The sequence below is a fragment of the Sylvia atricapilla genome, chromosome 30 (assembly GCF_009819655.1).
Source record: "Sylvia atricapilla isolate bSylAtr1 chromosome 30, bSylAtr1.pri, whole genome shotgun sequence".
Classification (NCBI taxonomy): domain Eukaryota; kingdom Metazoa; phylum Chordata; class Aves; order Passeriformes; family Sylviidae; genus Sylvia; species Sylvia atricapilla.
In genome coordinates this window covers 23,954-50,656 of record NC_089169.1, presented here as the reverse complement: position 1 = coordinate 50,656, position 26,703 = coordinate 23,954, and the positions used below count along the sequence as shown (strand labels likewise).

General features: G+C 57.6%; 2 protein-coding genes and 2 pseudogenes across 2 annotated transcripts; 1 reads left to right on the top strand and 3 right to left on the bottom strand.

Moving 5' to 3' along the window:
* The first annotated feature begins 2,281 nt into the window (after positions 1 to 2,281).
* On the top strand, positions 2,282 to 6,010 carry LOC136372897 (Fc receptor-like protein 4; annotated as a pseudogene).
* Positions 6,011 to 9,014: 3,004 nt separating this feature from the next.
* On the bottom strand, positions 9,015 to 16,027 carry LOC136372896 (Fc receptor-like protein 4). Its single transcript, XM_066337754.1, is given in 11 exon segments — positions 9,015 to 9,121; positions 9,124 to 9,347; positions 9,821 to 9,873; positions 9,875 to 10,104; positions 10,194 to 10,460; positions 10,761 to 10,970; positions 10,973 to 10,990; positions 11,079 to 11,099; positions 11,756 to 11,837; positions 15,860 to 15,930; positions 15,976 to 16,027. Coding segments are annotated over 11 exon segments (1,335 nt in total).
* A 495-nt stretch (positions 16,028 to 16,522) lies between these two features.
* Positions 16,523 to 21,115, bottom strand: LOC136372895 (Fc receptor-like protein 3; annotated as a pseudogene).
* Positions 21,116 to 22,493: 1,378 nt separating this feature from the next.
* On the bottom strand, positions 22,494 to 26,308 carry LOC136373042 (high affinity immunoglobulin gamma Fc receptor I-like). Its single transcript, XM_066337980.1, is given in 9 exon segments — positions 22,494 to 22,813; positions 23,008 to 23,029; positions 23,600 to 23,697; positions 23,768 to 24,059; positions 24,321 to 24,599; positions 24,700 to 24,954; positions 25,256 to 25,547; positions 25,549 to 25,595; positions 26,237 to 26,308. Coding segments are annotated over 9 exon segments (1,482 nt in total). The 5' UTR covers positions 26,286 to 26,308; the 3' UTR covers positions 22,494 to 22,665.
* Between the last annotated feature and the right edge of the window lie 395 nt (positions 26,309 to 26,703).

Genomic DNA, 26,703 nt, shown 5'->3' with positions numbered 1-26,703 from the left:
AGTCCCATATTCCCAGTCCCATATTCCCTGTTCTGTTCCCATTCTCATATTCCTGGTCCTGTTGCCAGGCCTGCACTTCCATTGCTATATTCTCTGTTCTATTCCCATATTCCCAGTCCCATTGCCATATTCCAGTTTTCCATCCCGTTCCCATCTTCCTATTCCCCATCCCATATTCTCTGTCTGATTGCTGTTTCCATATTCCTTGTCCCACTTCCATATTCCTAATTCCAGGTCCCATTGCAGCTCCCTCTCCCATATTCCCGGCCCCATTCCCAGTCTTTTTCCCATATTCCCTGGCCCCTTTCCTGTTCCCCATATCTGGTCCCTGTCCTGTATTCCCAGTCCCATTCCCAGTGCCATCCCCAAGGGCCACCTCTCACACGGGGCCCTCAGGGCTCCACAGCTCGGGCTGCCTGTGGCACACAAACCCTCCATCCCTGCTGCTGTCCTTGGCAGCTGCACAGAGCACAAGGCTTTGGGCATTTCTCAGAGGCCCCCGCTGGCCAGAGCAGCCCCTCCTGCCAGCACCTGCTGTGCCTCAGAGCCCTCCATCATGCTGGGGACATGGAGGGGACATGAGCCTGCAGGAGCCTCCTGCTCTTGACACAGGAGCAGGGCTGCAGCTCCAGCCTTTGGACCCTGGGCTGCAGCAGCCCAGGGGAGGCCCAGCTGCAGAGCTCGCAGCCCTGAATGAGTTTCTCTGCAACATTCTGAGCATCTCATATTCTCTCTTCAGTCACTGTTTCCATATTCCCTGTCCCGTTCCCATATTCCCATACCTGGTGCCATTCTTGGACCCTGTTCCGTATCTCCAGTACTGTTGTGTTGCACAAAAGAGTTTGTTTTGCACTGGGTGTTCTTTGATTATACCTTCCCATGTATCTTTGCACCTCTCCATCACTTGATACGCCATGTATCACCCCTCCTCCTGGGCTTTTTCCTCCTGGATTTTGTCATGTGAGTTCTACATTAAACCTGTGGGACCGTTTCCTACGAGCAATAAGAGCACCTTCTGTCTTTTATCTTTGTCCTAGCCCAGATTCCCCACAGAGGTCCACAGGGCCGGACCTTAGGGCTGAGGGAATCAGGGCACAATACCTTACCCAGTCCCATTCCTGGTCATGTCCCCTCTCAGCAGGTGCTGCTGCCATTGCTCCAGGCCCCCCAAGCCCTCACATGTCCATGGAAACATTGCTGTGCTATGGCCTGGGGTGTCCTGACACCACTGGCACCCCCACACTGGGTCACACAGTGCACCAGGGGTCCCAGGTTCCACAAACAGGGTCCCCCTGCACTGGGATGCTCTGGGATGTCCCTGGGTGCAGGGAAAGGGCTCTGGTCACACCAGGGGGTGACCCATGGAGCGGAGCCCACCCAGAGCCCTTGGGATCTGGCAGGTGCCAGGATGGGGACACCCAAACCCCCCTCAACATTTAAGACTCTCACGGGGGGCTGTGCCCAGTGGCAGGTCTGTCACACGTGTGGGCACTACTCTCAGTGAGAGTGAAGTGATTGGGTCCTTCCTGCCTCCAGTGCTGCCCATCCTTGTATCTGGTGGTGGCACCCGAGTCCTGGCACACAGAGGAGATGTGACCCATGGGCTCACTCAGCCTATGCCCACCCCTTGGACCCCCATTCCCCTGGGGCCCCAAGCATGGAATCCCCATTCTTTATGCCCCCTCTCCCTCTGACCGCCATCCCAGTATTCACATGGCCCAGGACCCTATTTCCAAGGAACCCTCTCCCATTCCTTCCATCCCCTGAAATCCTCCTTCCCCCAGGACCTTGATTCACCCAGAACACCCCACTGTTCCCACAGCCCATCCCTGGCACATGCATCCCATGACCCCAAATCCCTGCAGCCCACATTCCCCTGGGACTCCCATCCCTGAATCCCCCACCTCTGGAACCCCCAGTCCCATGGCACCCCCATCCCAAGTGACTCCCCCTCCTCAGGACCCTCATTCCCCATGGACCCAACCACTAGGACCCCCCATTGCCGTGGACACCCATCCCTGGCTCCCCAAACCCCCAGAGTCCCCCAGTCCTGAGAACCCCATGTCCCATTGTGTGCCACCCAGCCTTGTCCCCAGCCTGTCCCCACCCTGCCCACAGCCTGTCCCCAGCTTGTGGCCACCCTACCCCCAACAAAATCCACCACGATGTGAGGCGAGGCCTGACCCTGCTTCCTTCCGCTCTGTCTGAAGAGCTCACACCCAGGGGACAATCACCCCGTACAGCAAGTGGACAGCCAGTCCACATGGCTGGGGACACGGGGATGGCCTGGAAGGTGACACTGCTCCTGTGGGGTGAGTGCCCCAGGCACGGGTCTGACACCCCGGGGATGGGCCCTGGTGAGGGAGAGACCGGTGGGGAGGGGGCACAGGGGGGCTGTGGGGCCCTTCCCCAAGGCCAGCAGTCAGTGCATGAGGTGGCCTGGGTTGTGGGGTGGCTGAGGGGACATGGTCAGGGTGACAGGGATGGAGATACAGGGACAAGGGGACAAGCACCATGCAGATAGAAGCTATGGGACTGGTGAGGGTGACCTGTGCCAGCACGGAGTTCCCATGCCTGGGGTGTCCAGAATGTCCTCATGTCCTGCCTGAGCATCGGGTGGCCACAGTGCCTCCATCCCCAAGACATCTGTGCCACTCCAGCGTCTCTCCGGGGACAGTTCAAGGACCGCCCCACACCCTGTGCCCCTTTGCCATTGCCCAACCACCAGCCCTGTTCATTCTCCCTTCCAGCCCAGACCCTCGGCCTCACTGGTGAGTCCTCAGGAGATGCCATGTCCCCACCCCTCTGTCCCCAGCCCCACACTGGCCCTGGCAGGCTGGTGTCCCCGGTCACCCACAGGTGCCCAGACCACCCAGCTCCTGGTGGAACCCTCCTGGAGGCCGGCAGTGCTGTGGGACAGGGTGACACTGACCTGCTAGGGCTCGGGGACCGCCGGTGACACCACCTGGTACAAGGATGGGCAGCGATTGGGGCAGGAGAGACCAGACCATGTCCTTGTCACCAAGAGTGGCACCTACAGGTATGCCAAACCTGGCAGTGGGCGCAGCCCCCCCGTGAGAGTCTCAGATGGTGAGGGGGGTTTTGGTGTCCTGAGCCTGGCACCTGCTGGACTCGGAGGGCTCTGTGTGGGGTCTGCTCCATGGGTCACCCCCTGGTGTGACCAGAGCCTGTCCCCTGCACACGGGGATATCCCAGATCATCCCAGTGTGAGGGAACCATGTTTGTGGAAATGGGGACCCCTGGTGCTCTGGGTCGTCCCCATGAAAATGTTACCTTCTCAGTGTGACAGGACCCTCGTTCCCACAGGCCCATTGGTGCTGCAGGTGCCAGCGCGGCCGCTGCTGGAGGGGGACACGGTGACACTGTGCTGCCAGTACACATGAGACATGCCGGTCACTTCGGTGCGATTCTACCATGGGGACAAAGATGAGATTTCTCTATGGGACCAAGCTGTCCCTGTCCCCACTGCAGCTGCACCACAGCGGCCACTACCAGTGCAGTGGGCGGGTTGACTCTGAGCTGTCGCCGTGGGTGCAGTCGATGCCCGTGCAGTGACAGTGCATGGTGAGCACCCCACAGCCGCCACCCTGACCTCCCCACAGCCGCTCCACAGGGACTCAGGGTCACAAATCCCCCTCCTCTCTCCTTCCCACAGCTCTTCATTGTGCCAGTGCTGGAGGGTCGCCCCGATCCCATTGAGGGGTCTCCCCTCAATCTCAGCTGCCTCAGCACCCCCAGCACCCTGCAGCCCCAAACCCACCTCCTGCACCTCTTCTACCGGGATGGGCAGTTGGTGAGGGGCCTGCAGGTGTCCCCACAGCTCCTGGTGCCCGCCGTGGGGGTCTCCCACTCGGGGAATTACAGCTGCCAGGTGCAATCCAAGGGGGGGTCCGTGCAGAAGAGCAGTGCCTCACTCTGCGTCACAGTGCACAGTGAGTGTGGGGATGGGCACGGGGAGCCCCCACAGCCTCCTTGAGGTCCCCAGCCCTGCCTGGATACCCAATTACTGCCCAGAACCACCCGTCCCTGTTGCTGGGTCCCTATATGTTCCTGTGTCCCCTCCCTGAACCCTCATCGTTGCCTTGGGTTCCTTTCCAGGCCACCCCATCAGCTCTACACCACCTCTTCCTCATTGGGGTCCCCCTGCCTCTCCCCATTCCCCCAACCAGTCCCTCACTGTCCCCTGGTGTCCCTCCCCACCTGCAGTTGTCCCTCTTTTAGGGCTGTCCCTGTGGGTGCACCCCACTGGGGGACAGGTGGCACTGGGGGACCATCTGGTGCTGAGCTGCGCAGTGGCCATGGGGACAGGTCCCCTGTCCTTCACCTGCCACCAGGGGGACTCAGGGGCACTGCTGGGCACTTGCCCCCACCTCAACCTGCACCACGTTGGGGGACAATGACAGAGGCCAGTACCGGTGCTGGGTCACCGATGGGCACAGCATGGCCAAGACTCCCACACTGAATGTCACTGTCCTGTCACAGTATCCCCCATCCAAGCCATGCCACCCTCAGCCCAGCCATGGTACCCCACTTTAAGCAATGGCCACCACCACCACAGGACACAGTCCTGTAAGAGCAGAACTCTCTGGTTTGGGGTGTCCTTCACCCACACCCTCCCATATATTCCCCATCCCTTCCCTGTAGCCCAACCCCACTCCTGGGCCCCTTCCCCCATTCTCAGCTCTATCTTTATCCCCACAGTGCCCGTGTCCAGTGCCACCATCACGCCTGGTCCCATGTCACACCAGGTGCACACAGGTGACCCCGTGACCCTGCGCTGCTCAGTGCAGGTGGGTTCAGCCCCTGTCAACTTCACCTGGCTGCACAATGGCTGGGAGGTGGCCCAGGGTCCTGTCCTGGAGCTTGGGAACGTCGATGAGGGACATTCAGGCACCTACCAGTGCGTGGCCACCAACCAGCTGGGACAGAACGGGCACCGCGTGTTCCAGGCACTCAGCCCTGAGCTGGCCCTGGAGGTGACCCCTGGCTCACCCTGGGTCACAGGTAGGGTCACACGGGCTCACCGTTGTGTTCAGGACCCCCAGGATTCAGGGTGACTCAGATGTGTCCCCCTCTGTGCCCAGCAGTGGCTGTGAATGTCGGCAGGACCCTCCTGTTCCTGGTCCTGCTCCTGGCTGTCATCGGGGGCTGTCACTGCTGGCACCGCCGGGGTGGGTGACAGTGGGGACAGGGATGGTGGTCCTGGAGTTAGAGGAAGCCCCCAGAGTGGAGGCAGAGCTGGGGCAGCACCCAGGGTCCCTGAGCTGGGGAAACTGGGCCCACAGTGACCTTGGCTGGGGGTCTCGGGAATTTGGGAGGAATTTGGAGGGTCTTGGTTGGGCTCCAGGTCCATCCATGGGTGGGCTTTGAGAAACATTGGGGTGGCACAGGGAACTCCTGGAAGATTTTGGGAGCTCTTGGAGGGCCATGCAGGGATGTGAGGGGAGCTTTCTGGGGTCCTGGGGAAGTTTGGGGGGGTGCCCCTCCCTGCTGGGCGTGGGGTTCTGGGGACTTGAGGGGGGAGATTGAGAGGGGTTGAGGGCATTGTGGTGGTGCAGAAGTTCTGGAGGGTTCAGGGGTGCTTGTGGTGGCCAGGGGAAATCAGGGTTCTGGTGGGAATCACAGTTCCAGTAGGGATCTGGGGGTCCCATGGGTGGTTGGAGCTGCTGAGTTCCCAAAACGGTTCAGGGGTCTCAAGGTCCCCACAGTCATCCCCTCCGCTTTTCCTTGCAGCTGGCAGGAAGCGCCAGGACAGGTGAGTGGGGGGGTCCAGCAGGGACTCTCCCCCTCCCCAGACACTCCTCATACCCCCCCTTACCCCACAGGACCCCCTCAGAGGAGGGGGCAGTGCTGGACCCCCATGTCATGGGCACCGAGTGGGCAGGGGGGACAGGGACACATCACCCACAAGTGTCACAACACCCATGTCCTCACAACTGGTGTCACTCTCAGGGCCCCACGGGTGTTCCCCAGCCCTGCCCCACCTTAGGATCTAAAATGAACAAAGTGGCGCTGCTGAGACCCCAGGAGGCACAGCAGGACTCCCATGACACTTTCGAGAATATGTTGGGACACTGGGGCACACTGGCAGCACTGGGGGCCATCAATTTCCCTCAGTGGCCCCTTCTTCCTCTTCACTGCATCCCACAGGGCTCCTCATTCCCTCACCCAGTGTCCAGCAGGCACAAGACCCTTTCCTTCTTATTGTGCCCGAACTTCAGCATTTTGATTAAACTGTGTGAGAAGCAAGGCTCACTCCTTAATATTTGTACATGTTTAATAAGGGATAAAAGAGACCGCAAAAAGAGTGCTTGCCTACTGCCAGAGGCACATGGTTATCTATAACAAGCCTTCTTATGTACCTTTTCACCGTATTGTTTAAATACATATTCAAGAAGATTATACATATTCAAACATTCTTTTGAGTTTACTTCAACCAGAAAATCTTTTGCTTGGTTTGACCCATGCCATGTTTTCTTCAAGTACATGCCTGTGCTGGTTTTGCATTGATTGAAAAAAAGCTGTGGCAAAACCAATCAGTGATTAGCTTTGAATATTGACAACTTGTGGAACCAATTCAAGAGCTAGGTACGCCTCTGTGGCCACACAGGTCCAAATGAGAAGAATCCGGGGACAAGTTCCCTTCTCTCCCTGGCTGGGCAGAGGTCCCCAGGTGCTGACGGGATGTTCTTCTTTAAAATAATACCCCTTGAGTTGACGTGGCCCATTATGCAGCTGTGGGAAGGCTGTGTGATATGGGAGGGACTCCACAAATGCAGATTCCCCAGCAGCTGCTTTTGTGAGAACTAAAAAGCCACAAGAGAACTGTTCTTTCTTGTGGGGAAGTTTCCATGGCAGACCAAAAGAGACTTCTTTCTAGAAGAATCTGATGAAAGACTACTTTATAGGTAGTAAAGTGATGAAGAATTCCAAGTTTTGTCTCTATACTTTGTCTGTAATGAGGGAAAGTTATGGGGGAGTGGAAATGTTTTGAGGGTTTTATTCTGATTCTTATTATTTTTTTCTCTCTTGTAGTTTTGGTAATTAATCTGTCTATATATCCTTTAAAGTTTTGAGCCCACTTTGCTCTTATCCTAATCCTATTTTACAGCAGAAAAAGAGTAAATAATTGTAGTGTGCACACAAATCATTACACCCTCAATTTCACAATGGCACAACCCCCAGTTCTTCCCTTCAAAACCCTGGAGAGCACCTGAGCAGGGAACGAGGTGGTGGGAACCCCAAGGTGGGGGAATCAGGGGTGAGGGGTCTGCAGGGACGGCTGGGAGGCTGTGGGGGATCGGGGTATCCAGCTGTGCCCCCCCAGCACTGTTGCCTCAAGTTTGCCTGTTTTTCACTTTTTGCATTTTGTTGTCACGCAGCTTCAAGTAAACTGTGTATATTATTAGAATTGTTTACATTCTTCCTCTCTAGGAGGAGAATGATGATTGATGGTGATGGTCACCAACAAGGTCGAAGAGGTGGCTACCTTTGTAGCCAATCTTGGCCTGTCTGTAAATTTGTATATAATATGGAGTCAGAAAAATAAAGTAGAAGCTTTCTTGCTTGACCTCCTGCTGGCCTGCGTCGCCCTTTCGTGCTCCTAACAGCAGCCGCAAGTGTGACCCTCCGTCACAAGTGTGACCTCGACGGTGGGAAAGGAATTCAGCTGTCTGTGTCTGAGGTCACACAGCACTTTCTCTCTTGTACAGCGGAAGGAAGAGGCCATTTGTGCCAAGTGTCACAATGGAGGCAGGCACTTAGGGGGACATCCCGGGGGGTCCTGTCCTGGGAGGGACACATGCTGGCCAAGGGGGTCCTCCATTCTGAACTGGGGAGAGCGGTCATGTGTGTTGTGCAGGGCCTGTGCCTGTCCCCGGGACGCTGCTCCGCTGCCACTCGGCACTACGATCCAACCTGCTGCCTTGGCCACTTCTGCCCGCTGCCGGTGGCAGTGCCAGGACCGATTGGTGGCCGTGAGTTTGCCAAAGGAGCCGTTTCCCCTCCTCCCTCCCGGCCCAGGCCGCCATCGCCCCTGAGGGGTTGGAGCTGCACCAGGGCGCCCCCTGCTGGCCGGGAGTGCTCCCTGCAGCGCCCCCTGCTGTCCGGGAGGGCTCCCTGCAGCGCCCCCTGGCGGACCTGGTCATAATTGCACCAAAGAGAAAAAACCAGCCCTGAGTGGGTGAGGAAGTTCTGGGTTTGTGTTGATTGTTCTGTTGTCATCTAGAAATTTTCTGGTTAAGAGCTGTTATATACTTTCCTGCATTTTTTCCTGGAACCCCATTAATTTTTGAAATTGTCAAAATTGTGGGCATGGGTCCTCTTTCCATTCCAGGAAGGTTCCTGCTTTCTTTTGGCAGATATTTGTCTTTTAAACCAAGACAGTTGCTAACTCCTGGGTTCCAGCATGGATGGGACAGACGCTCCAAGAGAAGACAGGGTCACACACAGGGCCACCTCATGCTCTGCCTTTGAAGCCCTTGGCCCACCATGGGCCTTCCCCCTTGCGGGACTTCTGGTCACCTGGCCACTCAGGAACTGGGTTTGGCAGACTGTCACATTGTCCCCAGTGTTCCATGGCTGGCAGACTGATTGACAGATGGAGCCCTGTCTCACCATAAGCAAGGCCTGAGCCACCCTTACCACACACTGATGTTCCAAAATGTCTCAAGACATTAAACTTTTCCTGTCTCTGACACCCCACCCTGTGCCATGGCCTGATGCCGAGTGCCCTGGAGAAGGGAAAGGCTCAGGAACACCCATAGGGCCTTTGCCCACACAACTTGTGTGCAGAACACAGCAGAGGAACTGTTTGAGACAGGGGAAAAGACAATCCAGAGCCTCCTGAAGGCCACTTTGGCCATCACAGCAATGAAGGTCCAGAGCCCTGCCAGGTTCCTGTGGTGGAGGAAATGTGTTGGGGGAAGTATCTGGGGTTTGTTCCTCTTTGACGGTTTTCTCTGGAAATCGTTCCTTTTTTGATCCTTTGCATGCTAAACCTTGTTGCTGTTGGTTTCGTTCTCCTGTTGCTGTTTGCAGGAAATTGTTCTTCTCTCACCCAGGATAGTGACATTCGTGGGGACACTCTCAGCCACGCTGACCCATTGCTGGCCTGGCACTGGTAGTGGCAGCTGTCATTGTCCCCAGCGTGGACCAGCTCCAGGTGGGGGCCGGTGCCCAGTGGTGCCCCTGAGTCTCCCTGGTGCCAGGTGAAGGACAGGGGACCTGTCCCCACAGCCAGTGTGCAGTTCAGAACCAGGCAGTCCCCCTGTGCCACCTGTCCCCCGGGGGGCTGCGCCCACACAGACACCCCTGAGAGCAGGAGCCTTGTGGGAGGGGGTTGAACCAGGGCTTAGTGAGGGACACGGGTGGCGTTTTTGAGGGTCAGGAGGACCCCAGTGAGGAAAAGGGGGCCCAGAGCTAATGGGGAGCTTGGATAAAACCCAATGAATGAAGGGGGTACAGAGAGTGGGCTGAGGGACCACCACAGGGAGAGTATGGTGGGACCTGTGGACCATGAGGGGAGATTCGAGAGGGGTGGGGTTGAACCAGGAATGGATGAAGAAACCCACTGAGGGATGGGGGGACAAGGACAGGGAACCGAGCAGTGTGGAAGGGATGTGGAAAAAATTTATGGGAAAGACTGGTGTACGCATGTAGGGCTGGGGGACACAGCAAGGGACCCACGAAAAGATAGGAGACCTGAGACAGTGATAGGGGGCCCAGGCAGTAACTGGGGTTCCAAAGCACAGCCGGGGACTGTGGAGGCTGTGGGGGCTCCCCGTGCCCATCCCCACACTCACTGTGCACCGTGACGTGGAGCCAGGCGCTGCTCTTCTACACGGTCCCCCCCCTCAGAGCGCACCTGGCAGCTGTAATTCCCCGAGTGGGAGACCCCCACGGCGGGCACCAGGAGCTGTGGGGACACCTGCGCGCCCCTCACCAACTGCCCATCCCGGTAGAGGAGGTGCAGGAGGCGGGTTTGGGGTCGTAGGGGGCTGGGGGTGCTGAGGCAGCTGAGATTGAAGGGGGACCCCTCAGTGAGCTCGGGGGGACCCTCCAGCACCGGCACCATGAAGAGCTCTGGGAAGGAGAGGGGAGGAGAATTGTGACCCCCAGTCCATGGGGAGGGGCTGTGGGGGCACTGAGGTGTGAGATGTGGGGGTGCTCACCACGTACTGTCACTGTTACTGGTGCCGAGTCCTTCCACCCCTGTGATTTCCCAAAGTCCACAAAGCCCCTGCAGTGGTACTGGCTGCTGTGGTTCAGCTGCAGAGGGGACAGGGACAACTTGGTCTCTGTGGAGTCTCTGCTCACCTCCTCGTCCCCATGGTAGAACTGCACCTTGGTGACTGTCCTTTTCTGCATGACCCGGCAGCGCACTGTCATCGTGGCCCCCTCCAGCAGCGTCAGTGTTGGCACCTGCAGCACCAGCCAGTCTGTGGGACAGGAGGGTCCCATCATACTGAGGGGCTGAAGACTGGTCCAAGGTTGGTGCCCATGGAACTGGGGACATCTGGGTGGAGTCCCCATTTCGTGGGAGGATCCCAGAAGACACTAAGAGCAACCCCATGGCACAGGTGTCACCACAGGGGTCCCATCCCATTGGGATGTACTGGGATGTTCCTGAGTGTAGGGGGCAGGCCCTTGCCACAGGAAGGGTTTTGGGGCCAGTGACAGAGTGGAGCCCTCCCAAACCTATCAGGAAACCACCCTGATCATTTAAGATCTCCCCTCACCGTTTGCGACGGTCACAGGTTGGCTGAGCCCACTGCTGGATCTGTCACACGTGTAGGTGCCATTCTCAGTGACAATGAGGCGGTTGCGTCTGTTCTGCCCCCAGCGCTGCCCATCCTTGTACCAGGTGGTGTCACTGGCACTCCCCGAGCCCTGGCAGGTCAGTGTCACCTGGTCCCACAGCACCGCTGGCCTCCAGGGGGGCTCCACCGGAGATGAGTGGTCTGGGCACCTGCAGGTGACAGGGGACACCAGCCTGCCAAGGCCACCGCGGGGCTGGGGACAGAGGGGTGGGGACATGGCATCCCCTGAGGACTCACCAGCGAGGCCGAGGGTCTGGGCTGGAAGGGAGAAGGGACAGGGCTGGGTGGGGGTGGCACGGCAGGCATGGCAGCCTCTGGGGATGACGTGTGGTGTCTGTCCCCAAACTGTCCCTGATGAAATACTAGGGTAGCACAGAGGTCTTGAATAAAGGGACACCTCTGTCTCCCTGGAGTGAGGCAGGACATAGGGATACTGAGGACACTCCATGTTTGAACAGGTCACCTCCACCATCCTCTCAGCACGTGTCCCCATAGCCACATCCCCTTGACAATGATCCCGTTCCGATGGCACCTGTCCCCATGCCCCATCTGCATCGTATGTGGCCCTTGTCCCTGTCCCTGCATCCCTGTTCCTCTCTCCGTCCCCACTGCTGCCCCAGCCGCAAGGTTTCTTCTGCCACATCCTTGTCCCCAAACCTCTACCCCCCTGTTTCTGTCCCAACATCCCAGTTTCTCTGTTCCTGTTCCCCTGTTCCTTTCCCCACAGCCCCCCACACAAAGACTCTGGTCACACTGGGCTCCATGCCCATGCACTGGCTCTGCTGGCCTTGGGGAGCTCAGGGGACCCCACAGCCCCCCTGTGCCCCATCCCCACCAGTCTCTCCCTCACCAGGGCACATCCCCGGGGTGTCAGACCCGTGGCCAGGGCACTCACCCCACAGGAGCAGTGCCACCTTCCCCGCCATCCCCGTGCCCCCAGCCATGTGGACTGGCTGTCACTCGCTGCTGTGGCCACCGGTCCTCTGGGTGGCAGCTCTTCGGATGAAGAGGAAGGAAGCGAGGTCACACCTTTTCGCCATGTGTAGGTGGCCCTTGGTGGGGGCAGGGTGGAGGAAAGGAGGACACACAGTACGGGAAAGGCTGGGGACATGATGGGACAGTCTGGGGGCTCAGTGGGGGATGGTGTTCCCAGGAGTGGGGGGCTCAGGAGTTGTGGAGAGTCAAGGATGGGTGTACAGGATAATGGGGGTCCAGGGATATTGGGGTCTCCATGCCTGGGGAGATTCAGGAATAATGATCCTTTGGGAACATGGTCTCCAGGGACTTCAGATGTTGGGATGTGGGTCCCAGGGTTGGAGGATCAGGGGGATGAAGGGGACGCTCGGGAAGAGGGGTTGTGGGGGAAGAAGCAGCCCAGGAGATGGGATCAAGGCAATGGTGTTCCTGGGCAATGGGAGTCCTGGGATGGGGGTCCCAGGGAGGAGAGACCAAGGGAATGGGGGTCCCAGGGTTGGGTTCCCAAGGGAATGGGGCTCCCAGGGATGGGCAGTGGCTGGGTGGGCACAGGGGTCACAGCTCCTTCCCTGGGTTCCTCAGATTTTGGGGTGACTCAGAGCCCAGCACAGCCCCCACAATGTGCTCATGGCCAAGGGGGCACCCCAGGGTTGAGGCTCTGGGTCTGTGCCCCAGACACCCCGGGGCTTTTTCCCATCCCCCCATTTCCTGGCTCAGCCATCCCAGGGAACACCTGAGCAGGTAACGGTGGGGGGATCCCAGGAAGAGGCAAAGGGGGTGGGGAGTGCAGGCAGTGTTTGGGGGGCTGTGGGGGATGAAAGATTTTCACTTTCTCTTTGCTGCAGCAGAAGGAAGAGCTCCTTCCTGCCTGGTGCTCCATTCCCCAGCTGCTCTTGCTGGCTCAGATCTTGCTGGGGATGAGTGAGAATGGAGAATTCTGGACCCCTCCAGGAGCTGCTATTCCCCAGGACAGAACCCCCTTGGCCAGCATGTGTCCCCTCCTGGGCCAGGACCCCCCTGGATATGCCCCCCAGGACAGAACCCACCCCTCGTGTGACACTGGGCACAAACGGCCTCTTCCTTCTGCTGCAGGAGAGAGAAAGTGAAAGTGTTGGGAGGGCAGAGCCGGACGCTCCCGTCTCCCACAGCCTCCCAGCCCTCCCTACATTCCCCTCACCCCTGATGCCCCCAGACCCATTCCCTGCTCAGCTGATCCCCAGAATCTTGAAGGCAAGAACTGGGGCTTGTGCTATTGTGAAACTGAGGGTGTAATGGTTCGAGGGCACAGTAGAATTATTCACTTTATTTCTGCTTTGAGATACAATTAGGGGAAGAGCAAAGTTGCCTCGAAACTTTAAAGAATATATATAGAGAGATTATTTACCAAAACTACAAAAGACAAATCAAAATTAATAGCAATCAGAATAAAACCTTCAAAACACCTCAGCTCCACCACAACTTTCCTTTGCCTCCTCAAAAACAAAGTACACACACAAAACTTGGGACCCTTGGTCACTTTACTATAAAGTAGTCTTTCATCAGTTTCTTTTAGAGAGAGAAGTCTCTTTTGGTCTGCCATGGAAACTTCCCCACAAGAAAGAGCAGTTCTCTTGTGGCTTTTTAGTTCTCACAAAAGCAGCTACTGGGGAATCTGCATTTGTGGAGTCCCTCCCATATCACACAGCCTTCCCACAGCTGCATAATGGGCCTCGTAAACTCATGTGGTTCTTTTTAAAGAGGCACAGTTCAAAAGCAAAGGTTTTCTTCCTCTCTAGGAGCAGAGATCTTTTCTCTTTCTGAGGGCAGATCTTCCTCTTCATCTCATCTCTCTCTCTCTGTTCAAGCTTCTCACAGGATCACAAGTACTTCAATATTTACTTAGTTGACCACAAATACCTTTGCTCAGATCTACAATTTGAAAACTCTCATCTCCCCATCCATGCCTTCCACCACTTCGACAGATATTCTAGTATATCACAGTCCATTGCCATAGCTTACAAAAGAAGTTCAGCCTAAAACCAAGACATCTTCTTGTTGTCTTGCCATCTAAGATTCAGCTCCTCCTTCACTGACTTTGATATCTTCATGTTGTCTCTCTTCATGGTTTCACTCTGTCCTTTTGTCTCACTTAAGAAAGGATTTAATGTTTTGCAAGTTTTACCTGTGCAAAGAAAGGCTCTTGCAGCTCTGCAGAGGCCGTGATGGTTCTCCCGGGCAGTGTCCAAGGAGGTAAATTCAGGCCGTGCCGGGGCTGGGCCAGGATCTCAGGGGCTCTGGCTGCATTCAATTTTCAGCTGCGGGGCCACTCTGCATGGCTGCAGAGCTGCCCCTGCTCTTGGCCACAAGATATCTCCAGCTGCTGGCGCCTCTCCCTCCACAAGGGCTCTTGGTGCTGGCGGCTGGAACTTTTCCTAGTAAAGAATTCTTCCCGAGCCGCGCTGGGGCTTCCCCCTGTTATAAATGACTATTATAAAGTTGGCTTTTTGCAAGATGTGTGCTGTATGATTAATAACTTTGTGGTAAGAATATAAGTTTTTATTTCTGCTGTTAATAAAGAAAATTAGGCATAGTGGCAGTAGTGATATAGTATGCTTAAACTGTCTGTTTGGCCAGGATAAAATATAAAGAAGACTCTGCTATTGATATACCAGCTATCAGCAACTCTCATCTGAAGAAAGCACGGACCAAGGCCCAATCTGGAGGTGATAATGAAGACACAGCCAAGAAACACACAGCTCTAAAAAGGCAGACCCAAGGAGGGGCCATGCAAAACAGTCCCTGGAATATGGAAACTAGTTTATGGAAAAATATGAATACTCAAAAGATTGATATAACATAAAGGGTATTTAAAGAAATCTTGTGAAATAGCAATTTGGGAATTGGCTAAATGCCAAGTCACCTGGCCAGCCATACTTTGCTTTTTTTTTCCTCATCTCCTAATTGTCTTATCTTTTTATTAAAACTTATTTCTTAAAATCTACCAAAAAAGTGAATCTGGTTTTTCACACCCCCCGTTCCTGTGCCCTGCGAGGCCTCCCGGGGCCGCCATGGGGGCGGCTTGAGCGGCACTGTGTCAGCAGCCGCTGGAGGCTGATCCGGCCGGGACGGGGCATTCTCTCCTCCCCTGCCCTGCCCGGGAGCCGCCGGGCCCGGCCCTGCCAAGGCGACAGCAGCGGCCGGGCCCGGCCAGGGGACCTGGGGACCTCTGCCCAGGCGGGGACAGAAGGGAACTTGTCCTGCGGTTCTTCTCATTTGGACCTGTGTGGCCACAGAGGCGTACCTAGCTCTTGAACTGATTCTGCTGGTTGTCAATAGTCAAAGCTAATGACTGATTGGTTTTGCCAGAGGTTTTCTTCAATCAATGCAAAACCAGCACAGACATGTACTTTAAGGAGATGAGTCGTGCATGAAACCAAGCAAAAGAATTCCCAGAACATGCAAAGTCGAAAGAATATTTGAAATATACATAATGTTCTTGAATATGTGTTTAATGAATACAATGAAAAGGTACATTACAAGAATTGTTATAGATGACTGCGTGCCACATGCAGTTGCCAAGCACCTGGCACACTGTTTGCTGTCCCTTTATTACCTTATTTTTCCCTTATTAATATTTAAACATACTAAGGAGTGAGCTTTGCTTCTCACACAGTTTAATCAAAATGCTGAATTTTGGGTACAATAAGAGGGAAACGGGTCCTGTGCCTGCCCGGCAGTGAGTGGGGGATTGAGGATCCCTGTGGGGTGCAGTGAAGAGGAAGAAGAGAACTCTGAAGGGAATCGATGCCCCCCAATGCTGCATATTTCCCTCCATGTCACAGCACACTCTCAAAGGTGTCATGAGGTGTCACCTGCTGTCCCTTGTAGGGTCCCAGAAGCTCCACATTTGTCACTTGTGGATCCCGAGATGGGGCAAGGCCAGGAAACACCTGTGGGGGTCTCTGACAGTGACACTGCTTGTGGGGACCTGGGTGGGGGTGACACCCGTGGGTGACATGTCCCTGTCCTCCCCTGTACTCACCCCCTGCCCGCTCAGTGCTCACAACGTGGGGGTCCAGCACTGCCCCCTCCTCGGGGGGAATCCTGTAGGGATAAGGGGAGGTCTGAGGGGTGTCTGGGGTGGGAGAAAGAGAAGTCCTGGCTGGAGACCCCGACTCACCTGTCCAGGAGCTTCTTGGTGGCTGCATGGAAAAGAGGATCGGGGTGACCATGGGGACTCGGAGACCCCATAACTTTCCTGGGACCTCAGCAGCTCTAACCGACCATCCACCCCAAATCCCGACAAGAGCCCTAACTCCTACTAGACCCCTGATTCCCCTGGGACACACCAAGCACCCCTGAACCCCCCTAGAACTTCTGCTCCACTGCAGTGCCCTCAAAAAGCCCCCTGGTGTCCCCACCCTCTGAGCCCAAGAACTCCAAGCCCAGCAGGGAGGCCACCACCCAAACTCCCCCAGGTTGCAAGAAACATCCCCACCCATTCCTGAATGGCCCTCCAAGAGCTCCCCAAAACCGCCAGGAGCTCCCAGAGACACCCCAATGTTTCTCAAAGCCCATCCAGAAATGTCCCTGGAGCCCAAGAAAGACCATCCAAATTCTCCCCAAATTCCCCAGATCCCCAGCCAAGATCACTGTGGGCTCAGTTTCCCCGAGCTCAGGGGCCCTGGGTACTGCCCCAGCTCTGCCCCCACTCTGGGGACTTCCCCTCACTCCAGGACCACCATCCCTGTCCCCATTGTCACCCACCCAGTGGTGCCAGCAGTGACAGCCCCCAATGACAGGAGTAGGACCAGGAACAGGAGGGTTCTGCCGACATTCACAGCCACTGCTGGGCACAGAGAGGGACACATTAGGGTCAACCTGAACCCTGGGAATTTTGAACACCCTGTTGACCCCATGTGACCTCACCTGTCACCCCAGGGTGAGCCAGGGGTCACCTCCAGGGCCAGCTCCGGGCTGAGTGCCCAGAACACAGGGTGCCCGTCCTGTCCCAGCTTGTTGGTGGCCACGCACTGGTAGGTGCCCAAATGTCCCATATCGATGTCCCCAAGCTCCCAGACAGGACCCTGGGCCACCCCTTGCCCATTGTGCAGCCAGGTGAAGGTGACAGGGGCTAAGCCCACCTGCACTGAGCACAGCAGGGTCACGGGGTCACCTGTGTGCACCTGATATGACAGGGGACCGGGGGTGATGGTGGCATTGGCCACAGGAACTGTGGGGACACAGACGGGGCTGACACCTGTAGAGGTGAGATCAGGGATGCTGTGTTTGGGGTCACCCTCACCCTGATTGCCCCCTCACCAAGGACAATGGCATTCAAGGAGACACTCTCAGCCACGCTGTCCCCATCGCTGACCCAGCACTGGTAGTTGCTGCTGTCATTGTTCCCGATGTGTCGCAGCTCCAGGCAAGGACTGGTGCCCAGCGGTCTCCCCGAGTCCCCCCGGTACCAGGTGAAGGACAGGGGACCTGTCCCCGTGGCCACTGCACAGCTCAGCACCAGGCAGTACCCCGGTGCCGCCTGTCCCCCAGGGGGCTGCGCCCACACGGACACCCCGAGAGCGAGACCCCTGTGGGGGGTGGGGGAAACCAGGGAGCAGTGAAGGACACAGGTGGCATTTTTGAGGGGCAAGGGGACCCCAGTAAGAAAGAGGGGCCCTGGATCTGATGGAGCGCTTGGACAGGAACCCCAAGGAATACAGGGTTCAGGGAGGGGACACCTGGAGAAGGCTGAGGGGGCACCACAGGGAGGGTATGGTGGAACCTGGGGACCATGAGGGGAGATCAGAGACGGGTAAGATTGAACCAGCAATGTGTGAAGGGACCGAGTGAGGGATGGGGGGAAATAGAGGGGGGCTCGAGAAGTGATGGAAGAACGTGGAAAAACTTTAGAGGAAAGATGGGAGTACCCAGGAAGGACTAGGGGACTTGGAGAGGAACCCAGGAGTGGATGGATGACCTCTGACAGGCATGGGGGTCCGGGCAGTAATGGGGTCCCCAGACAGAGCAGGGGACTCGGTGAGGCAGTGGGGGCTCCCTGTGCCCATCCCCACACTCACTGTGCACCATGACACAGAGCCGGGCGCTGCTCTTCTGCACGATCCCCACCCCAGAGCGCACCTGGCAGCTGTAATTCCCCGAGTGGGAGACCCCCATGGCGGGCACCAGCAGCTGTGGGGATACCTGCGGGCCCCCCACCAACTCCCCATCCCGGTAGAAGAGGTGCTGGATGTTATGAATAAAATTGGGAATGTTCAGACTGCGAAGGGATTTGCCAGTTTCTGTTCCAGCCGTATTGCCTGTTATTGTTCTAACCCTGGTTGAAATTCCCAGTTAATGTCCCAGTTAATGTACCTACCCCCTTCAATTCTAAAAGTTTGCTGTTAAAGGGTTTTTATCTGTTTTATCTGTTGTATTACCCTACCTTTAGTTGTTTGTACCCCTCATCCCCTCTAACTCGTAGGGTAACCCAGCCGCTGCTCCCCAGAATTGATGCCACGTTCCCCATAAGGACTTGCGTACCCATGCATATTAAAATCGTGTTGCCGCCTAGGAATAAAACAACCCTGACCAACGAGCCACTTTAAAACACACAAAGAGACTCCGAACTGCGCACTGCGTGCTGTGAAGGACCTAATGGAGCTAATCACACCCATTCCAGCCCAACGAGTGAGTCACCACGGCTTGAATGGCACTCGAGCATGGAGACCCCCTCAGGCTACTGAGCCCAAAAGGAGCCTTGGGACGATCCCGCGAGGGCAGAGGCCTCCAGTCCTGCCGGAAACGACAGGCCTGCGTGAGCCCTCCTCCTGGACGTCGACCATCGGGAGCAGCGGCGGCGGCGCGCACCCCCGAGCCCCCCACCTCTAGGCCCTTCTCTAATAAAGGCATAATCAGGGAGCAGAAGGTCTCCTGGCCCGTTTCTTTGACACTGGATGTTATAAATTGGCCAGGAGACCTGCTCCTTTGAAAAGCCTTTTTTAGTCAGCTCTTTCAAGGGGGAACGCGAGGGGTCGCCTGTGCCGTCGCCGCTCCTGTCGTTGTTCTCGCTCCTGTCGCCGTTCTCGTTCCGGCTGCCGCTGAGGATCAGGTGTCAGACGAATCTGCTGCTCTCACTGCAGAGTCGGGTGTTCCGGCCTCGCGGGAATCCCCAGGAACTCAACTGGGCTCGGGTGGTCTAGGGGCGTCACTTCTTCCCAGTATCTTTGTGGTTATGGCGAGGTGGCAGAATCAGAATTCGGTCTCTAGGTAGCTGAGGGTCTTCTCGGTGTTGTAGTGTTTCCCTTTTATCTGGGTTTTGTGCTGGGTCGCGGCTTTTGGGTCCGTTTGCCGGCAACTGCACTTTGGTTTTGGAGCGGTGCACCATGGAAGTCCTTGGATTTTCCTATTAGGCAGGGCTGGCAGTTCGAGGAGCCGGCGGGGAATGGTGACAGTCTAGCCCGATGTAAGGGGAAGGGAACCCAGGGTTTTAGAGGGGGTATACAACATGGAATAAGGTTTTGAGGGTACAAATTTTGGTACAAACAGCATAACTTTCTTAACAGACAGGTTACAACTGGCATAACATTTTAAACAGCATAACTTTCTTAACAAATGACAGACTGTGTCAAAAATGGGAATTTCTTACATTTCATTCATTTCACTGGAGGTGGGTTCGGGGCCGCCGGGGGCTGAGGGTGCTGAGGCAGCTGAGATTGAGGGGGGACCCCTCAGTGAGCTCGGAGGGACCCTCCAGCACCGGCACCGTGAAGAGCTCTGGGAAGGAGAGGGGAGGAGAGGACTGTCACTCTGATTCTGCTAGGAAGTGGCTTTGGGGGTGTCAGGATATTGGAGTTCCAGCCATGGGGGTGGTCACCATGCACTGTCACTATCACTGGTGCTGACGATGACTGCCATGTGCCCACCAAGCCTTCACAGTGGTAGCGGCCGCTGTGGTGCAGCTGCAGTGGAGACAGGGACAGCTTGTTCCCCCTGAGGAACCCACCGAGATCCTTCTTGTCCTTGTAAAATCTCACCCTGCTGACCGACATGTCCTGCTTGTCCTGGCAGCGCAGTGTCACTGTGTCCCCCTCCAGCGGCGTCCTTGATGTCACCTGCAGCACCAGCTGGTCTGTGGGACAGGAGGGTCCCGTTGCACTGAGGGGCGGGCACGAGACTGGTCCAAAATGGATGCCCAAGTAACTGGAGATATCTGAGTGGAGTCTCCACTGCAAGGGGATCTCAGGGGACACCAGGAGCAACCCCATGGCACAGGTGGAACCGTGGGGGTCCCATTACACTGGGATGCACTGGGATGTCCCTGTGTGCAGGGCACAGGCTCTTGCCAGCACGAGGGGTGTGAGGCCATCGATGGAGTGGAGCACACCCAGATCTATCAGGAGTCATTGTGAACATTTCACATCCCCCACAGTGGGTGTGCTGAGCACATGGCTGGGTCTGTCACACGTGTAGGTGCCACTCTCAGTGACAGTGAAGTGGGAGCGTCTGTTCTGCCCCCAGCGCTGCCCATCCTTGTACCAGGTGGTGTCACCGGCAGTCCCCGAGCCCTGGCAGGTCAGTGTCACCTGGTCCCACACCACCTCCAGTAACAAAGGGGGCACCACCAGGAGCTGGGTGATCTGGGCACCTGCAGGTGACAGGGGACACCAGCCTGCCAGGGCCAGTGCAGGGCTGACGAAGTAGAGCTGGGACATGGAATCCCCCGAGGACTCACCAGCGATGACGAGGGTCTGGGCTGGAAGAGAGAAGGGACAGGGCTGGGTGGGGGTGGCCCTGCAGGGAGAGCAGCCCTGGGGGATGAGGTGTGGTGCCTGTCCCCAAACTCTCCCCAACAGAACACTGGTGTAACACAGAGGTATTCATGAGAAGGACACCTCAGTCTCCCTGGGCTGAGGCAGAGCATGGGGACACTGCAGAGCCCCCATGCTTGCAAAGGTCACCTCCACCAGCCTCAAAGCACCTCTCCCCATGGCCACATCCCCATAGGCCCGTGCCCGTAATCCCTTTCCAATGGCACTAGTCCCCATGTCCCATCTGCATGGTACATGGCCCTTGTCCCTGCATTCCTGTTCCCCTCTCCCTACCTTGGGAACCTTAGGGGACCCCACAGCCCCCCGGTGCCCCCTCCCCACCGGTCTCTCCCTCACCAGGGCCCATCCCCGGGGAGTCAGACCCGTGGCCAGGGCACTCACCCCAAAGGAGCAGTGTCACCTTCCCGGCCATCCCCGTGTCCCCAGCCATGTGGACTGGCTGTCACTCGCTGTTGTGGCCACCGGTGCCCTGGGTGGCAGCTCTTCGGATGAAGAGGAAGGAAGCGAGGTCACACCTCGTCCCCATGTGTAGGTGGCCCTTGGTGGGGGCAGGGTGGGGGATGGGCGGAGACACAGTAGGGGACAGGCTGGAGACTCAGTGGGGGATGGTGTTCCCAGGAGTGGGGGGCTCAAGGGTTGTGTGGAGCCAAGGATGTGTGTCCAGGAGAATGGGAGTCCAGGGGAACTGGCGTCTCCATGCCTTCTGGGATTCAGGCATGGGGGTGCTTAGGAATATGTTCCCAAAAGAGGTGGGGTCATGGGTTGTGAGTCCCGGGGTTGGGGACACAGGCCGAAATAAGGTGAACCTCGGGAAAAGGGATTTTGGGGAAAGACGCAACCCATGGAATCAGGCCATTCAAGGATGGGGGTCCTGGGGGAAAATGGCATGCAGGGATTTCTGGTCATGGCATGTGGATCCCAGGTTTTGGGTGTAGAAGGAAAAAAGGGAGTCCTTGGGAAGAGGGTTTGTGGAGGACGAAGCAGCCCAGGGGATGGGATCAAGGCAATGGTGGTCCTGGGCAATGGGAGTCCTGAGATGGGGGTCCCAGGGAGAAGAGACCAAGGGAATGGGGGTCCCATGGTTGGGTTCCCAGGGGAATGGGGGTCCCAGGGATGGGCAGTGGCTGGGTGGGCACAGGGGGTCTCAGCTCCTTCCCTGGGTTCCTCAGATTTTGGGGAGACTCAGAGCCCAGCACAGCCCCCACAGTGTGCTCATGGCCAGGGAGGTGGGTTCTGTCCTGGGGGCAAATCCAGGGAGATCCTGTCCTGGGGGGATCCTGTCCCAGGGGAGGGAGACATGCTGGCCAGGGGGGTCTTGTCCTGGGGAATGCAGCCCCAGGCAGGAAGGAGCTCCCCAACTCCTCCTCCTTGAAGCCAGTGGCCATCCAAGTGTGGGGCCCAGCCATGGCCCAGCCCCAGGGCACAGGGATGAACATTGGCCAGCCCTGCTCTGGCCAGCCCCAGGTGGCAGCCAGGACCTGAGGGTCCACCCTGCCCCCTTGGCTTTGATTCTGGCAGCTTCAGAGCTGCTGCAAAGGTGAGAATTCTGTGGGGGAAAAAGGTATGGCTGTGGTTTGCTGAGCCCTGCAAGAAGCACAAAAGCCAATGGGAGCCCAAGCAGTGGCTCTGTGAGGGCCTTTGATGGTTTTCAGAGCAGGGCTGGCTGGAAACGGCCCCTGCAGGGGCAGCTGGGAGGGAACCAGTCCGGAAACGCAGCAATTGATAATTTTGTACCTCTCTGCAAGGGGCTGAGAGAGCCCCAGAAGTTCTGCAAATCTCACACCCATCTGCTCAACAACCTGACCTGGACCTCCTTTCTTCACGAGATGAACAGACAGAACTCAATGAAAGAAAGAAAGCACAAACATTTTTCCCAATTTAATCAAAAAGCTGCATTAGGAACGCAGTAAGTGAGGTAGGGGTTGTGTGCCCCCCTGGCACTAAGAGGGGAATTGAAGAACGCCGTGGAGTGCTGTGAAAGGCCAAAGGAACCCCTGAGGGGAATTGATGCCTCCAAGTGCTGCTGGTGTCCCTCAGTGTCACAGCACACTCTCAGAGGTGTCACTGGGGTCCCTCTGTCCCTCATAGGGTCTTGGCAGCTCCGTGTTGTTCACTTGTGGATCCCGAGGTGGGGCAGGGCCAGGGGACACCCGTGGGGGCCCTGAGAGTGGCACCAATTGTGGGGACCTGGGTAGGGGGTGACACCCGTGGGTGATGTGTCCCTGTCCCCCCTGTACTCAGCCTCTGCCCGCTCAGTGCCCATGACATGGGGGTCCAGCACTGCCCCCTCCTATGGGGGTGTCCTGTGGGGACAACGGGGGGGTCTGAGGGGTGTCTGGGGTGGGGGAAAAAGGGAGTCCAGGCCAGAGCTCCCCACTCACCTGTCCTGGGGCTTCCTGGTGGCTGCAAGGAAAAACAGAGGGGGCGACCGTGGGGACCCCTGCCCCTGAAACTTTCTGGGACCTTGGTAGCTCCAACAACATCCCGCCCCCCCCCCCCAAATCACCACTGGAGTCCTGAAACCTACCGGGCCACTGATTTTCCCCTGGACACCCCAAGAACCCCTGGACCCCCAAAACACCTGCACCATCACAGGACTCCCAAGCCTCCATTGTCCCGAATCCTCTTAGCCCCCAGAACCCCAAGTCCAGCAGAGAAGGAAATGCCCCAAATTCCTCCAGGACCCCAGAAAAATCCCCCCTGCCCCACATTCCTGAACAACCCACCAAGAGCACCCCAAACCCTCCAGGAGCTCCCAATGCCAGCCAATGATCCTCAAAGCCCACCCAGGGATGCCCCTGAAGCCCAATCAAAACTATCCAAATTCTCCCCAAATCCCCCAGACCCCAACTGAGGTCACTGTGGGCTCCGTTTACCCCAGCTCAGGGGCTCTGGGTGCTACCCCAGCTCTGCCCCCACTCTGGGAACTTCCCCTCACTCCTGGACCTCCATGTCCCCCCAGTTGTCACCCACCCCAGCGGTGCCAGCAGTGACAGCCCCCGATGACAGCCAGGAGCAGGACCAGGAACAGGAGGGTCCTGCCGACATTCACAGCCACTGCTGGGGACAGAGGGGGACACATCGGGGTCACCCTGAACCCCTGGGGTCCTGAACACTCCGGTGACCCCGTGTGACCCTACCTGTGAGCCAGAGGTCACCTCCAGGGCCAGCTTAGGGCTGAGTGCCTCGAACACGTGGTGCCCGTCCTGTCCCAGCTGGTTGGTGGCCACACACTGGTAGGTACCTGAATGTCCCACATCGACGTCCCCAAGCTCCAGGACGCCACCCCGGGCCACCTCCTGGCCATTGTGCAGCCAGGTGAAGTTGACAGGGGCTAAGCCCACCTGCACTGAGCAGTGCAGGGTCACGGGGTTACCTGCATGCACCTGGTGTGACAGGGGACCGGGGCTGATGGTGGCATTGGCCACAGGCACTGCAGAGCAAGAGACAGGGCTGAGGCAAGGAGGAGGAGGTAGCTGACCTGGAGGGATAACGACAGGCTGAAGAATGAGCGTGATTTGGAGTTCCCTGGATGGGGCTCACCCCATGAAGGGGTGAGGGGATACAGAGAGTGGTGATGGAACACACAGCAGAGGTGGCTGTGCCCAAGAAATTTGCCAGGGGGACATGGAAATACCAAGACATGGGTGCCATGGAGGCTGTGGGGGCTCCCCGTGCCCATCTCCACACTCACTGTGCACCGTGACGCGGAGCTGGGCACTGCTCTTCTGCACGGTCCCACCCTCGGATTGCACCTGGCAGCTGTAATTCCCCGAGTGGGAGACCCCCACAGCAGGCACCAGGAGCTGTGGGGACACCTGCGGGCCCCCCACCAACTGCCCATCCCGGTAGAAGAGGTGCAGGAGGCGGGTTTGGGGTCGTAGGGGGCTGGAGGTGCTGAGGCAGCTGAGATTGAGGGGGGACCCCTCGGTGAGCTTGGGTGGACCCTCCAGCACCGGCACCGTGAAGAGCTCTGAGAAAAATAGGGGAGATGAGAACTGTCACTCTGAGTCCACGGAGAAGTGCCCTCGGGGGTGTCAGGATATTGGAGTTCCAGCCATGGGGGTGCTCACCGTGCACTGTCACTGTCACTGGTGCTGACAGTGACAGCCCAAAGCTCACAGAGCCCTCACAGTGGTACTGGCTGCTGTGGCGCAGCTGAAGGGGAGACAGAAACAGCATGGTTCCACTGAGGAACCCCCCCAGATCCTTCTCGTCGTGGTAAACTCGCACCCTGCTGACCGACATGTCCTCCATGACCCGGCAGCACAGTGTCACCATGTCCCCCTCCAGCAGTGTCAGTGCTGGCACCTGCAGCACCAATGGGCCTGTGGGACAGGAGGGTCCTATCACACTAAAGGGGTTCGAGATTGCTCCAAGGTGGGTGCCCATGGCACTGGGGACATCTAAGTGGAATCTCCATTGCACAAGGGGATCACAGGGACACCAGGAGCACATTGCAGCACAGGTGTCACCACAGTTGTCCCATCACTCTGGGTTGCACTGGGATGATGTCCCTGTGTGCAGGGGCCAGGCTCTTGTAACACGAGGGGTGTGAGGCCACCCATGGAATAGAACCCACCCAGACCTACCCAGAAGCCACCATGAGCATTTAAGATCCCTCCTCACCATTTAAGACTGTCAGGGGTGGGCTGAGCCCACTGCCAGGTCTGTCACACGTGTAAGTGCCACTCTCAGTGACAGTGAAGCGGTAGCTTCTGTTCTGCCCCCAGCGCTGCCCATCCTTGTACCAGGTGGTGACACTGGCAGGCCTTGAGCCCTGGCAGGTCAGTGTCACCCGGTCCCACAGCACCGCTGGCGTCCAGGGGGGCTCCACCAGGAGCTGGGTGGTCTGGGCACCTGCGGGTGACAAGGGACACCAGCCTGCCAAGGCCACCGCGGGGCTGGGGACAGTGGGGTGGGGACATGGCATCACCTGAGGACTCACCAGTGAGGCCAAGGGTCTGGGCTGGAAGGGAGAAGGGACAGGGCTGGGTGGGGGTGGCCCTGCAGGGACAGCAGCATCAGGGGGATGAGGTGTGGTGTCTGTCCCCAAACTGTCCCCTATGGAACACTAAGGTAGCACAGAGGCCTTGAGGACAGGGACACCACAGTCACCCTGGCCTGAAGCAGGACATGGGGACACTGTGGACACCCCATTCTCCTACAAGTCACCACGACCATCCTCACAGTTCCTGTCCCCACAGCCACATTCCCATGGCCCTGTGCCTGTGATCCCATTTCAATGGCACTTGTCCTCATGCCCCATCTTCATGGTATGTGGCCCTTGTCCCTGTCCCTGCATCCCTGTACCCATGTCCCTGTCCCCACTGCTGCCCAGCCCCAAGGTTCCTTTTGCCACATGTTTGTCCTCACATCTCTATCCCCCTCTTCCTTTCCTCACATCCCAGCCTCTGTTCCTGTTCCCCTGTTCTTGTCCCCATAGCCACCCAATGACTCTGGTCACACTGGGATCCATGACCATGCTCTAATTCTGCTGGAAATGGGGACCTTGGGGGACCCCACAGCCCCCCTGTGCCCCCTCCCCACCGGTCTCGCCCTCACCAGGGCCCATCCCCGGGGTGTCAGACCCGTGCCTGGGGAACTCACCCCACAGGAGCAGTGTCACCTTCCTGGCCATCCCCGTGTCCCCAGCCATGTGGACTGTCTGTCACTCGCTGCTGTGGCCACCGGTCCCCTGGGTGGCGGCTCTTCAGATGAAGAGGAAGGAAGAGAGGTCACACCTTCCCCCTCCATGTGTAGGTGGCCGTTGGTGGGGGCAGGGTAGGGGATGGGTGGAGACACAGTAGGGGACAGGTTGGGGACATTATGAGATAGTCTGGGGGCTCTGTGGGGGATGGCGTTCCCACGAGTGGGGGGCTCAGGGCTTGTGGGGAACCAAGGATGGGTGTCCACGAGAATGGGGGTCCCGGGGAACTGTAGTCTCCATGTCAGGGGGGATTCAGGCTTGAGGGTTCTGGGGAACATGGTCCCAAGAGATGTGGGGTCATGTGACGTGGGTCCCAGGGCTGGGGATGCAGGGAGAAATAAAAGGAACCTCAGGAAGAGGGGTTTTG